At 65.2% G+C, this 14,225-nt stretch overlaps 1 protein-coding gene across 1 annotated transcript in view; it reads right to left on the bottom strand.

Annotated features, from left to right (window-relative positions):
• The window catches only part of LOC119089799 (unconventional myosin-XVIIIa), a gene marked incomplete at its 3' end in the record, with an annotated part of 69,256 nt that overhangs the window by 32,440 nt on the left and 22,591 nt on the right, over positions 1-14,225 (bottom strand). Inside the window, exons 2-3 of the mRNA XM_037212616.1 lie at positions 9,355-9,561; positions 8,444-8,620 (exon numbers count right to left, since the gene is read on the bottom strand). Coding sequence (XP_037068511.1) covers positions 8,444-8,620; positions 9,355-9,561 — 384 coding nt within the window. The remainder of the gene's footprint in view (positions 1-8,443; positions 8,621-9,354; positions 9,562-14,225) is intronic.

Genomic DNA, 14,225 nt, shown 5'->3' with positions numbered 1-14,225 from the left:
GCCTGGCGGTAGATCGATGCGGTGGCGCGGCAGCTCATGCATGTCTGCTCAATTTCCGAGCGCCTTCGCCGGGCGGGGCTCCTGTCAGACTCTCGGTCGGCGGGAGCTCATGATCGGCTCCAGGAGCGCACAGCAAAACCTCCCGGCCAGCTGCCGGTCGGCGGGGCTGAACCTCACGAGCGGCGCGGCTCGCGCACCGGACCGGACCACCTGATCGCTCCCAGGGCGCCTGAGCCGGAGCTCGGCCAGCCTGACCCCGGCACATCTGCCGAGGCCGAGTCATGGGCGGGCGTCGCCCAGATACGGGCTCAGATCGAGCGCCGAGGCCAATCAGGCAAGCCGGCGGCAGCGCGAGCCTACGGCCGCGCGCCTACACGCGGCCAGCGCCACCGGTGACGCCGGCGCTCATCAACGGCACGCTCTCTGGGCATGGTGTCGATGACGGCGTCGATCTGCAGTCTGAGATCACGGCGTCATTCCCCGCTCGCCATCGCGCCATCCCGACGTCATCATCATCATCATCATCACATCAGACGAGTCCTCCCGGACCGCCGTACACACATGACATCCAACACCGCCGGCGCGGCGGCGCAGAGATCGTCGGGCGACCCGAGCGGCCCTCAGACTGTGCCGCTCCCGCTCCACCGACGCCGACCTTGCCGCCCCAGCGCCATGGACCTCCGCGCTTATCGGCCATCGACTTGTCAACGCTAGCCGGAGTCAACAGGCGGCCACCCTTTCGTCGCCAGCCGGGCCGGACGTGGCACCGCAGCTCCACTCTCCCCCCCCCCCCCCCCCCGCCAGAGGAACGTCCGCCCTCGCCGCCAGCCGGACACGACGTTCCTTGTCTCGAGCCTGAGCGGGGCGCCTGTTCTTCCCCGGCGGTCGGCGCTCCACCATGCGAGTCGAGTTTTTAACCGTCACAGATCGGCGCCAACACGCCCGAGGCGCGCGTCTCGTCAAAGCCGGTGCTGATCCCATCCGCCAGCCTTCACCTCCGCGTCCGCCCATTTAGCCGGCGAATTGCCGCGATTCAGCGTGGCCACGAGCGGCGGGCGTGTCTGAGGCGCGCCAACACCGGCGGCCGAGCCCACGCGGAAAAGGCGGGCGCGCCCGCGCCACGCGCGGAAAAAATACCGCCACGGGCCGCGCCGCCAACAATGCGACCACGGCTCATTTGTATGTTTAATTCCATTCTCCGCGGTTATCCGCGCGAACAATACCCGACACGGGGGGCGCCCCGAGCCGCTGATTAGCGAGGAGCCCGGCCTCAGCGCCCGGCTGGTGCCGTCCGACGGGTCACGGCCGCGGGCTGCGCACTCGCGGTCAGACACGACTGGCGGACGCTGAGTCTGGCTCTGCCGACTCGCAGTCCGACTGCGGACTCGAGACACGACTCGACAAGGTCAGACTGCGAACTCCGGGACTGAGAGTGCGACCGTACTGTCTCCGGGAACGGGACTTCATTCCGGTGTTGGACTCCGACGCCGCAACTCTCGAGTCCAGCTCTGCTGACTCACGACTGACACCGGACTCGGGAACACGGGTTCGGCGACTCCCGAGTCCAACCTGACCAGCTCCTGACGTCACTGACTTCGGAGTCCGCCCCGGCCAGCTGCTGAGCCGACTGACTCAGCGACTCTGGTCGTAACCTTGCCAACCCAAGGCCCACTTCACACCCGGGGACACTGACTCAGCGACTCTGGTTGTAAACTTGCAGACCCAAAGCCCACTACACACCCGGGGACACTGACTAAGCGGCTCTAAGTCCAGCCTTGCAGATTCACGGCCAACACTCAACTCGCGGACCCTGACTTTGAAATTTCCGAGTCAAGACCGGGGCACTCAAGGCCGGTTGCCTACCGCATTTCGTCACACGGACTCCACGAATTTGACGCGAAACGCCGCTCTGGTTCTCAGCTCAACGCCAGGGCAGCCCAGACCACGCGCTGACGAAACAACAGCACGGCAGATCTGGTGATAAGCCGTGAAGTCCGTCCGGTACCGCACATCCCAAGTGACAGCTGCCCCGCTGCACCAGCTGAGCGCCTAGGCGTGCCTGATGAGCGACTGCACCTCGTGACTGTAATCGTTGCGGGTGCGAGCAGGGCGTTTAACGACCGTCTCGACAGCATATCCCTTTCAGGGTTAGGCGATCGAGTTGTTAAAGAAATGTCAAGCCGCGATTAAGTTCTGCAGCAGCACCTGCCTTAGCGCACGGAACAATGCGGAGGGTGCTTGCATATTGTCCGGACCCCATCTGGCAGGTATTGTCTCGCCACCACCTGACTGACAGTTACCACCACTGAACTGATGTTATTTTAGCCTCGGTCGGGAGGAGCGGTGGCCACCTTCTGCGCTCGTCCGCTGCTACGCCTCCGAGTGGGCGTGATAGGAGCGTGCACGCCCGCGTGCAGCGCCGTGCAGGCGTGCACGCAGGCGCCACATGAGCGTCAAGCGTCCATCCCTCCTCTCCGCAGCGACAGAGACCGAGACCGGGCGTCAGCGGCCGACACGCGTCCGCCCGGGGAGAAGGAGGGGGCGCCTCGCCTGCCTCCCACTCTCGCGCGTTCCGCCCCGCTAAGCCCGCCCCAAGGTGACAGCCGGGCGCGTCCCCCGCCGCTCCGCCCCCCGACACCGGTCCTCCGGCGGGCCGCGCCCCGGACACCGAGCGTCACCGTCCGGGCCGCCGTCGGCCGCCGCTCTCGGCTGGCGTTAGGTCACCGTTACGTCAGCGCCCTAGCCGCGGCTGTCGCTCCCAGACGCCAGCCCGCGGGCAGATGGCTCGGCCAAGGCCGCGCCACGGCCGCGTCCAACAATGCCCGCTACGCACACTCGCCGCGCGCGTAATCGAGCCGTTGTCAAATCGCGCGCCGCGCGCGATACCCGCCCCGCCGGTGGCGCAAAGCGCGCCGGGCCCGGGGGCGCGCGGTCCAGCCGCCGCCGCCGCCAGGAGCGGCGAGCGAGGCCCGCGGCGGTGACGACACGCGGCGGCCTCGCCTGTCGACGCGGCGCTTACGATGACCAATCGTCCACCGAGAAGCGAGGAACTAAACCCGGGCGACGCGCTGCTGAAGCGCCATCGCTCCCAAATGGAAAAGCCCTCATTTTCAGCGGTCACATTCGCGCCGGCCACCAGCTCTGATCCAAACGAGCTGCCGTCAGTTCCGCACACCTCCGCCAGGGCGGAGAGCGTCCCCGGACCCCGGCGCCCCGCTCCTCCCGCCCCGACGGCCACCGCTCCACCCCCGGCTCGGCACGTGCGGGCGTCGCGAGGACCCCCGTCGGGGCCACCCTCCGTCACTCCTCGGCGGCCGGCCGAACGTTGGCGTGATTACCATACTGGCCAGGCCGGCCGCCGAGGGGCCCGCGCCGGGGGCAACGGGGCTCGACCAACGGCCGCGAGCAGCCGCTCTGGCACGGCCATGTGGCGACGGACGTGGAACGGATGTAGACACGGACGCGGTGGTGATGTCGGCAGCACGGAGATTCCGGCCACCATAATCTGAATGGGAAACGTAAAGTTCACACAATGACTGGTCGTCCCAATAGAGCAGCAAGGTCAAAGGTCAAGCCGGAATTGTCGATAATGCGACATAGAAATTGTTGGGTCCCAGCGTGAGCCGGAGCTGTCCACAGCATGACATAAATTGTCGACCTCGAGCCTGCACATTAACTTCACCTGCAAGAGCGCCAGAAACAACAACTGGACGATCGCCCACACGTGCAGGGTCTATTTGGCTCCACGGACCACAAAGCGACCTATCAGACTGACACCGTGCAGTGCACGTTAGCGCGGTATCGGAAGGACAACATGGACCCTAATCATCGCAGCCAATAGATATTCCGAGCACGCAGGCCGCGCGGCGGGCCAGGGTCACGCGGCAGGACCCTTGAACCGGTTCCAAATTTTGCAATGGTTCCAACCCACTTCCGCGGACTGGCCATCCTTGGGTGTTATTAAACAATGCCTCGACCCTGACCATCGCGTTCAGATAAATCCTGAGCCGACGTGACCGAGCCGGGCCGGGGTCCGAGCGGCGGCTGGCACCGGAGTTCAGGGATCGCCCCGCGCGCCGTATACGGGTCGGCGGGTTCCTTATCTCCCGCGGAGCACTTCCCGTCCTCAGAAGGACCGGGAAGAACGATGGGGACCTTCGAGCTGCCACGCGCCTCGTCGGGGAACTCACACCTCCCGCGTCGCCCTCCCCCCACCGTCTCCACGTCGCTCGATCACCGCCGTCGTCGCGCCATCCCGCCGGACGGGCTCACCGACCGGTGGACCGCGCCCGCCGCGGCCAGGCCCGTGTGGGGCGCCGACCGGGCCGTCCGCCGCGCTCGGCGTCGGCCGCCCGGCCGGCGGGGGCGTCGGGTCAGGCGCCGGGCGACAAGGTCAGGCCGGGGTTGGCCGGAGGTCGGCCGGGCGCCGCAGAACAATCGGCCCGGCCAGGGTCGGCGGCGGCCGCCCGCCGCCGCTGACGGATGGAGCGACGCTTTCAATTTGGGGAAGTGCCGGCGGCTGTCGGCGCGCGGCGGCGGCGGCGAGACGGACGGCACGCGGCCGCGGGAAAACACCGCACGAGTCGTGACGACCCGAGCCAAACAAACGGCAGTACGGGCACCGGTGTCGGGCGATTTTCCAGCCGCCATCACTCGCTTCGGCACGACGGCCCGTCCGTCCAGAACACGCGAAAGGGAATTTCAGAAATAGCACACGCCAGCCACGTGCAGCATCACACCGACTTCGCTGACAACAACGGCCATGGACCGCATGGCTCCTGAGCAGCGGCTGACAAAGTTTGCCTAGAAGCGCCCACAAGGCGCAGCTCGCGTCAGAACGTCCCCGGCACGTCCCGACCGCAACCCGTCGGGCCCCGCGCCGGGCGGACGCCTGCGGCAGACCACCACCACACCGCTGGCCCGTGACGGATGAGAAAGGATTACCAGCGGCAGGTACGGCGATCGGTGCCAGTGCCGCCCGGGCGGAGGACGCCAAGACCGATGGTGCCCGGCAGCGAGCTCCGTCCCGTCTCCGCCTCTCCGGCGACCCGTACATGGCCGGCGGTCGGTCTCGTTCGCCTGACCAGGCCGCCCGCGGCCGGACCTTGCACGCGGGGGAAGCGATCCTAAGAAGGCCGCTAAACCTAACTGTTGTGCACGATCCCACCGCACGTACGGGCCCGCCCGGCGTGACGTCGACGAGGCATGCTGGCCGACGGCCACGTCGGAATGCACAAATAAGGCGTCGCCACCGCACGAGTGGACTTCGACGGGGCGCCGGATCGTGACGTCACGCGGGGTATGACGAATCCGAGGCGGCGGCCAGGGCACGGCCCGCTGCGCCGGCGTGGAGCCGGCACGCACGACGGCCCGGCGCGGGCGACGCCGGGGCCGCGCCAGCTGACGGCGGAGGCGGCCGCCGTGAAGACAGTTAACGAGATCAGGTGCGGCCTGTCGTCTCATCAGCAGTAAACCGGCTCACCGGCTGTGCTTTCTTCTCACGCCTCGGCGCCCTGTACCGTACCGGGGCCAGATTACATCGCACACTTTCGAAACGCGCCGCGGTCGGCGCGTTTACGCGGTCACCCTGGCGTGAAACAATACTCTGCGCAACGGTTTGATGATGATATCAACGTGTGATTTGTTCTAAATCATCTTTTTCGGGGCCGGCGCCGGCTACAACGCCGACACGACCTGGAGCGTCGGCGGAGAGCGCAAGCGTCGCTGCGATCTGGCGGACGCCCGACGGAGCATCGCGGCTGGAGTCCGGATCAGGGTCGTGGCGAGCACGGCGCAGGGTCATGAGATCGAATGGCCGGGCACGGGGTCCTGTCCGGAACAGAGCTAATTGGACCGGATCAGGAAGCGGAATCATGATGAAAATGAGATAACAGCGCATGGGTGTGAGGATTCAGAAGAAAGAGGAAATACATACGTGACCACGAGAGATACAAGGGAAAACGCAGCGGCTGGGATAAAGCGCCACACGGCGACGGGACTACGCGCAGGACAGAGGTCAGAAGCGACCGTGGATCGCACCGCGCATCTGATCTGTTTGAAAAAGCCCGCACGTCTTTCGAGGGCGGGCCGGAGCTGAGGGTGGGGCTGTGGGCGGGGCGCGGTGCTGGCGGGATCGCGCTGGCTGTGGGCGGGGCGCGGTGCTGGCGGGATCGCGCTGGCTGTCTTGCAAGTGCCCAGTCAGCCACCTGCCGGGGTTTCACCTGTCCAGACGACGTCTGATCCGGGTCGGTGCGGCCGGCGAGCAAGAAAGCGAGAGCGCCTCTGGCGCGGGCTCAGGGTTTTGCAATGGCCAGCAGGCGGTCGCGGGGTGAGTGGGGCGAAAGGCCGGGCGACTGCAGCTGCCAGCCCGGCCCGTCTGTATCAGGGGTAAACAACACGAGCCGTGTCCACTGAAGCGGAGCCGGCAAACGCCGATCGAGACCCGCACCGTCAGCGGCGGGCGACCACGCCGGTCCGATCCCCGCGTCGGTAACCATCCGTCGCCGGCCCGAGCTGCCGCTCTTCACCGCGCGCGCGACACCAGCGCCGCATCACCTGCAGCGAACGATGCTGCCCGGCCGCTTCCGACCCAGACACGACGACCCCGACAACAGGCGGCGACGTCGCCGCCCCCGCGCGCGGCGCCGGCGCCGTCGCCGCCGGCCTACGCCTGCGGAGACAGGTGCGGCGACCGGCGGCGAGCCACGCCGCGCGCGCGGGCCAACGAAAACAATCGGCGCGCGCCCATGATCGGGCCGCCGGCGTCGGCGCACGGACGGCGCCGACACACGGCCCCGCGCCGGCGCTGATCAGCGGACGCCATCGCGGCCGTTCACGTCACCGGTCCACACGCCGCCGCCGGCCGCACGCTTCGCAGGGCCGGCGGCGACGCGACGGCAGACGCCTCGCGCGACGCTTAGGGTTCGGGTGGGTGGCGAGCGCCGCTCGAGGGTTCGCGTTCTGCGCCTCAGCGTCGCGTGACGGAAGTGAGAAGGGGCGGGGCGGCCACCGCCGAAGGCGAAATCTAATACACCTCCTATTACCGCTCGCAGTCAGAACAGACGTCTGACAGCGAAAGTTCACCTAGTTATCCGTGCATTAATTGACGAGCATTACCGTCGAGCGCGGCACGCCATGAGCGCCGTGTGCGCCGAAAGCCGGGACAATAAGCTGTCCCGTCTGCCGCCGTACTGGCCTGGCATACGGCAGAAATTCCTGTGAGGAAAGCTGGCGCATCATATCTCACTATCAAAGCTAATATTCGGCCCATCTGGCCGGCTGACCCCCGGGGGTGGGGTGAGGGGGTTCGCTTGAGGGAAACTCGACAAGTACATAATGTACATACCAGTGCGCGAAGCAACCATTAGCAAGGCGCAACAGTGTCTTTTTTTCTAAGCCTTAATGCGCAGTGTTAATCTTATGGGTGCCTGAGCCACATTCATCAGTGGCTCCCGTCGTTTAATGAAGGTTACATTAGGCTTTCAATTGGAAGGCAGACAAATTGCATCATACGCAAACTTCTTGCTACGGCGCCTACTACCAATGGAATCTCTTCGCAAACAAAACGAGTTGCGAAACCGGGCCCGGTTGCGACTAGTTGTTTATGATACTAACACGGCATGAGAGCAAACATTTCGACAGACAATGACTGTTGACCATTACGAAGACGGCAAATACATGAACGTAATTGATAAACCAAGCTAGCGACAAAGTCCGCGTCGATGCAGAAGAGGCTTGCCGATTACCACGATGGCAAAAGCAACTACGACTTACCCAAAGAGAAAGCGCCGTGCAGCAAATATGGCCAGCAATTACGCAAGCTCAGGAAGAAGTGATTAACAGATTTTGAGCATTATCAGCAAAACCCACCTAACCATGCTAAAGGTACAGTTGACGTCTGTCGTGCGAGGCAGCAAGGCTGCTGACGCAAACTAGCTAACCAAGGCCAGTAGCCAGTACTTCTGCGTCCGCCCAGTTTACCCGTAAAGTGCGCTGCTCGCGTCCTTCCACGGTCAAACAACCTCTTGTTTTTAACTCAATCTGAAATCTACGAGCACCATCACTTCATGATCACAAAACGACAGATGATTAGCGCAACTTTGGACATCTTTTCAGGTTCTGGACCGGTCGGCCTGACGACTTTTAGAATCCCGAGAGTTTTCTACCCAACATTGCACCTGAAATATTGCTTGTGATACCCGATGTCTTGCACAAGACATCTCCTTCGCGATGACCGGCAAGATGTTATGTCCCACAAGATCCCACACTGGAACATCCACGCGTGCCCAACAGCGTGTCGTCACCAGTCAGCCGCCAGCGAGCATCCAAAGACGGCCGCACTTGCTGTCACGCCATCCCTAGCGCACGCGTCGGCCTCGACAGCACCTGCAACGCGACCGGACACCATCCCTCCCGCCCCCTCCGGCCTTCCCGGCCGCCTCACCTTATCGGAGTAGATGGCCAGGCTCGACATGGGGTTGACGACCAGCGTGCTGGCGCCGGCCGAAGTGTGGATCAGGTTGCTGCCGTACCGCTGGCGCAGCGTGTGCAGCGCCGACGACTCGTTCAGGTGCCGCAGCTGTGACAGCTCCTCCGTCTGGTCAAACTGCGGCGGGTTCGCCTGCCCGCCGGGAAACGGCCCGTCAACGACGGAGCAACGGCGGGGCAACGGCGGGGCAACGGCGAGGTAACGGCGAGGCAACAGCGGAACAACGGCGGGTCGATGGCGGGTGTGCAATAAAAACGCCTGCGCCTGCATAACCAATATGTCCACACCGTCCAGGCGCATCAAATTCCCAACCTTCAAATTAGTCTTAACTTACTAACTTCACCGCGTTAACCTGCTTTAACTCATCAAAGGTCACCTGAACGGATGTTTGCCGTTGTCACAAACACATGTCCACCCGTTGCGACTCGCAGGAAACCAGACGGTACCCCAATTCGGAACAGCAGCACTGTGCCAATCCCGTTACAGGTAGCTAATGGGACGGCCGGGCTAACGTTCTGACCCCGGCGACGGGCGCCATACCGCCGAGGCTTAGCCCGATCCCCAGCTGGATAACGCGTCCGCTGTCACAGCCGTCACGCACGGTCCGTCACGCCGCCACACATCGTCCGCCACGGTTGATCACACGCCAACTAGCCAGCCCACACCTCGTCACACACGGCCTGTCAAACTCACTCGAGGCGGGACGCACGTGATAAGTCGACAATACCGGCGCAGCACGCTCTGTTGAGTGTGATGCGATACAGCCATATGTGTCCCCTTCCCCTTCTCCTTCCCTTTGCAGCTATTTGCTGACTCGCCGGCTCGTCACGGCGCCCGGCCGCCAGCCGCCTGTCGCGGCCGCGTACCTTCTCGATGTCGTCCTCGTCGACCTCGATGACCTCGTTGCTGTCCTGGAGCCGGATCTTGACGCGTCCGTCGGCCGGCTGGCCGCCGGCGTCGTCGTCGGGCGGCCGCAGCAGGCGCGCCGCCGAGAAGCCCTCCTTGTGGACCAGCCATACCTGGTCGGCGTCCTGCCAAGCGCGCTCCGAGGCCAGCTGGTCCTCCGTCTTGGCCTGCCGGCGACGACGGCGGACGGTCAGCGCGCGGGACGGGCGCGTGCAGACCCCGGGGGCTAGGGCGCCCTGCACCGACATGGCGCACGCAGATTAGCGTCAAACTTGGGCAAACATCGATCACAACAACGCTTCGGATTACCAACAGGAGCACCGCTCGCGCCGGCGGGCGGCTTCCCGGCAAGGACACCGGCCACGACACACGGCGAGAGGCGTCGCCTGGACGCCGGCCATAAACCGAGCCAGCTCGTGCCGTTCACCCCGCGCCCAGACGTGAGCCTCATCGCCAAGAGCGCGCCGGGCTTCACACCCTTCCATAATTCAAAACCGTCCCGCCTCCGCTCCCAGCTGATCTCGGATCTGCGCTGCGGCGTCACGGCGCGGCTGACGGCTGAATGACCGCCCGGCCCACGCCGGTGCCCACCGCAGCCGCGTCAGTTAAACACCGGCATGCAAATACAACGGACGTATAGGGCGGCCCGATGCCGATCGGACCGAAATAGAGCGCGACGGCTGCATGCGAGCGGCCGGGAAAGGCGGCTGCGGTGGGCGGACCGGACCCCGTCCAGAGCAGGCGGCGGCCCGCCCGGCACGGATCACGGCCCGCCCGAGGGAGCCACAGTCAGCAGCCAGCGAGCGCAGGACCGCAGCAGCGGCGGCGGCGACGCACCGTAAGCGTAGCCTCCATCCGGCAGCCAACAGAGCGTCAGCGACAAAAGCGTCGGCCAGCCAGCCACCGGCCGCGTCTGCGAGCCAACCAGCAGCGACAGCAGCTCTGACATTCAGCCAGCCAGTCCAGCCGTGTTTCCGTCACTCAAGAACTGGCGCGTCCCAGAGCCAACAAAAGGCCGTGCCTTCTCTACAAAACAGGCAGCATCAACTCCAGCCGCCGACTGCCAAAAACATCCTCTTCAACACTCAGCCGGGCAGTCAGCGCCTACTCCAGCGGCGGCACGCGGCCGTCAGCGTGGCGACACCGCGGCCGACAGCGGCGCGGCCCACCTGGGAGCACACGTCTCGCGGTGTCGGGCCTACCTGCCGGTTAGCAGGGCGCCGCGGCGGCGGCAGAGGCGGCGGAGGCGCCAGTCGGCAGGCCCACCAGGTCAGCCAGCCGATACACTTCTCACCGGGCGGCGGCACGGGGCGACGGACGGGGCGGCGATCAACACTCGTCCCACTCGCTGTACCCCTCGGTGACGGCCAGCGCCATCCCGACAGCCGGCCCGTACCTTGGGCGCAGCTGATACATGCCCCATTCGAAGCGGGATGAGAGGAGGCGCAGAAGGCGCAGATCTACACCACAGTAATTATCTTCAATTAATGTGCGCGTAGCTGACAGATTAGTTCAATTAACTTTTGTAATTGAATCTTACGCGGGCGCAGGAGGTTATGAAGGTTTTCTAGGACACTCCGTCGTACTATTTTCAGTCGCAATCAAAATGCAGAAACAAGACTACAATTCCCTCTCAAGCCTTTGCAACCAGATAACGTATTTAGCAAATGCTCCATGACACAGCAGCAAAGCGGGCGGATCATTTACAACTTCGTGACTCAATCACATCCAAGCCTCGCAAAATCCCCCGCATCCATCAAATCGTCCAAGCAACAGCCCATTGGTCCGGAGTTGGGTTATCTCCACCACCCGAACCTCACGTCCCGAGCCAGAGTTGCACCTGCCGCCGGCGACACGACCTCCGCGCTCGACCCCGCCGCGCCGTCCTCAGCGCACTTCCGCGCCCAGTCGCGATCTGCCGCCATCCGCTTCCGCCCGCGCGGCACCCTCCCGCCGCGGTCGCCGTCCGAGTTCGGCGCGGCGGCCGCCGGCCGGCGAGCGGACGGCACGTCCCGCTCCGCCGGCGCCGATCTGGGTAAAGGTCGGCGCCGCGACACGGGCCGACGCGGCGCCGCCAATTACGGCCGCGCCGCCGATCCGGGCGCGCGATACGGCCGCCTCCCGCTGCGCCACTTCCTTCCTGGAGAGTGCCTGACGGGCCGGCGGCGACCCGGCGCCGCGGCACCGCGGGCCCGCGCCGCCGCGTCGCCGTCGGACCGTCCGCGGCCAGCCGGGCGGCGGTCGCGGCCCGCCGACAACGGCAGTCGGGCGCGCCGCCGCGCGAGCCGCGCGTGCCCGGCCGGCCCGGGCGCGGTCGTTACGCGTGCGTGGGATGGCGAGCCGGGCCGCGCCGTCCGCCCAGTGTCGCGCTTGGGAAAGGTCGGCGCCGGGCGACCCAGAGGCCGTCGTTGCTCCCACGCTCCGGTCACTGATGGCTGGTGATTACTGGCTGACAGGTGTGTTTTCACCGATAGCACCAGGTTTTCATAGATAGCGACAGGCACTACTCACGGGAAAATTACCGCGGATTTGTTCGACCATACAAAGCCATGTCGTGCACTCATCCAGCAACACGCGCATTTGGAGGGACACACACCGTGTTCCAGATTAGGGGGACGGCGTCCGGAAAGCCCCAGCACTCCATCCAACTTAATGAGCCTGATCTCCTAATAACCAATTGAGCCATCCCGTAGCGGGGATTTTCTCGGAAGACGAGCACATTGGAGCCGGGCGAGCATTCGCCAGTAGACCTCCGTCTCAACTGAATGAGGCTCATCAACTCTGGACCGCTCCACATCTTCCACCGTCCAAGCAGGACGGGGCGGCTCGCTCACAAAACCACTCGGCGCCATTAGCGAAGCAACCTATTACGAGGGGCGCCGCGGGCGGGCGCCGGCAAGCGGCACCTGCCGAAACGAAAGAACCAAACGAGCCCTCTCCACCCCTGCGGACGGCCGCCGGGGGTCAATTCCGCGTACCCCCTCCCCCTCCCCTCCCTCCGCAGCACGGCTCGTCAGCATGCCGCTCCCGCCGAGCTGGCCGCGCCCCGCCAAGGCTGGGAACGATGTGCCGGCATGCTGCGGCCAATACCTGCGGCCAACACGGACCATAAAGCGGGCGCTCATCAGGCGCGTACCGCCGCACCGGCGACCTCCCGCCCGCGCGATGAAGACAATACGCCGGCGCCCCGTGCGCGCTGATGCCACAACGATACGGGCCGCGCGCGCGGGTCACTGGCCCACGTGCCGCCGCGGCAGGCGGTGTGGCGCGGCCCATCCGGTCCACCAGTGCAGCGGTCACCGCGACGTGCACAGGTGGGCCGACGAGATGGACTGGATGACCACGGCAAACATAGCTCCCGGCGCCGTGCAACACTCGACTGCACACTCGCCAATCGAGGACAGACACTCCAGGAGAGGCGTGTTTGAACAGCCACGTGATATCACAGCCGGCGCCGTGCACCTGGACCGCTGCATCCGAGCTCAGCAGAACTGAGTGATAACTCACTAAGTAGGTCGGTTCATGGTCACAGCGCACCGCGCACCGGCGGTTGTTGCCAGCTAATCGCACAGGTGATGTGCCCCGAGCTCCAATGGTGTACAAACACCATCTGATTACTGCGGTAAACAGCACCGACTTTGTATCCTGCTGCAAACGGTGCAGCCCGGAGGAGCCGGCGGTGCAGCCGCCGCTCCGCGCGCGGAGCCGGTCCTCCGACTCCCTGGCGCGGCCGCCTCCCGCCGTGACCGGGCATAGCGGGGCCGAGCCTCGTTATTCCCTCACACAGGTCCGGCCGACCTCCCGGCCCGCCTCAGCTCGGCTGAGTCGCTCCGACGGCCGCCGGCGCCCGGCCGCTGCGGCCGCTGCTCGGCACGTCGGACCGGCGTGTGCGCGGCAGCAGCGGCAGCGGCGGCGGAGCGGCAGCGGCAGCGGCAGAGGCGGCGGCGGCGGGCGGGGCCGGCCGCCACGTCCTTGGCGCAGTTGTGACAAACGACGCGCCGCTGTCGATACACGGTCACGGTCGGAGCGCCGCCGCCCGCCCGCTCCGACACCCGGCGTCTTGTGCAATGCTAATGGCGCCGTATTTCACCGCGCGTCGGGCGCGCCATATTTCACGCGCGCCGCGCGCCGGCCCATTCGTCAGCGGGTTGCCGTGATCGGACGCCGCCGCCCGAATCTGGAGCCGATCGGGCCGCCAGCCGCCGTCGGACGCGGCGCGCCGGGGATAACAGCGGGACACGCGGCGGCGACGCTGTGTAAACGGGCCGGCCGTACTAGCAGGCGCAACGCGGACGTTGTCACGCGACAGAAATACGCCCCCAGACGCGGACCAGCTGGCGGTGCCCGGAAACAACAACACCGCACGCGCTGAGAAGCGTCTCGATGGGCCCTGGCGGAGGTCACTTGACGTTTTCGCCTCTCCATCTCTCTCTCTCTCTCTCTCCCTTCCCCTCTCTCTCTCTCTCCCTTCCCCTCCCTCTCTCTCTTGCTGTTCAACAACGTAATGGAAATCGCCTGCTCTCAGCGTCCTTGCTGTGGTCATACAATCCGATTCTGGCAACGAGACATAACGTAGATCCGCATTAGCATATCAGCAGGCTCTATGGATGATAAATGTCCACCTTATACGTCTGCAGCCCCGATTGTATCGGAACGTGCACTCGATAACCTCACCAAAAGCCGTACATTAGCCACTTCTTGGGTGTAATTCGATGCTTAAAACGTCACACCAAATCGCGCCATGCTAACCCTGCGAAGCAATGAAATATGAGAGCTTCATTCGCATCCTAACGATCGCATTCTCCACTACTAGCTTCTGATGCCCAGCGAC

This window comes from Pollicipes pollicipes, unplaced genomic scaffold (assembly GCF_011947565.3).
Source record: "Pollicipes pollicipes isolate AB1234 unplaced genomic scaffold, Ppol_2.1 Scaffold_3087;HRSCAF=3621_pilon_pilon_pilon, whole genome shotgun sequence".
Classification (NCBI taxonomy): Eukaryota; Metazoa; Arthropoda; class Thecostraca; order Pollicipedomorpha; family Pollicipedidae; genus Pollicipes; species Pollicipes pollicipes.
Note: the sequence above shows the minus strand (reverse complement) of the source record. Positions and strands in the feature narration are given on the sequence as shown.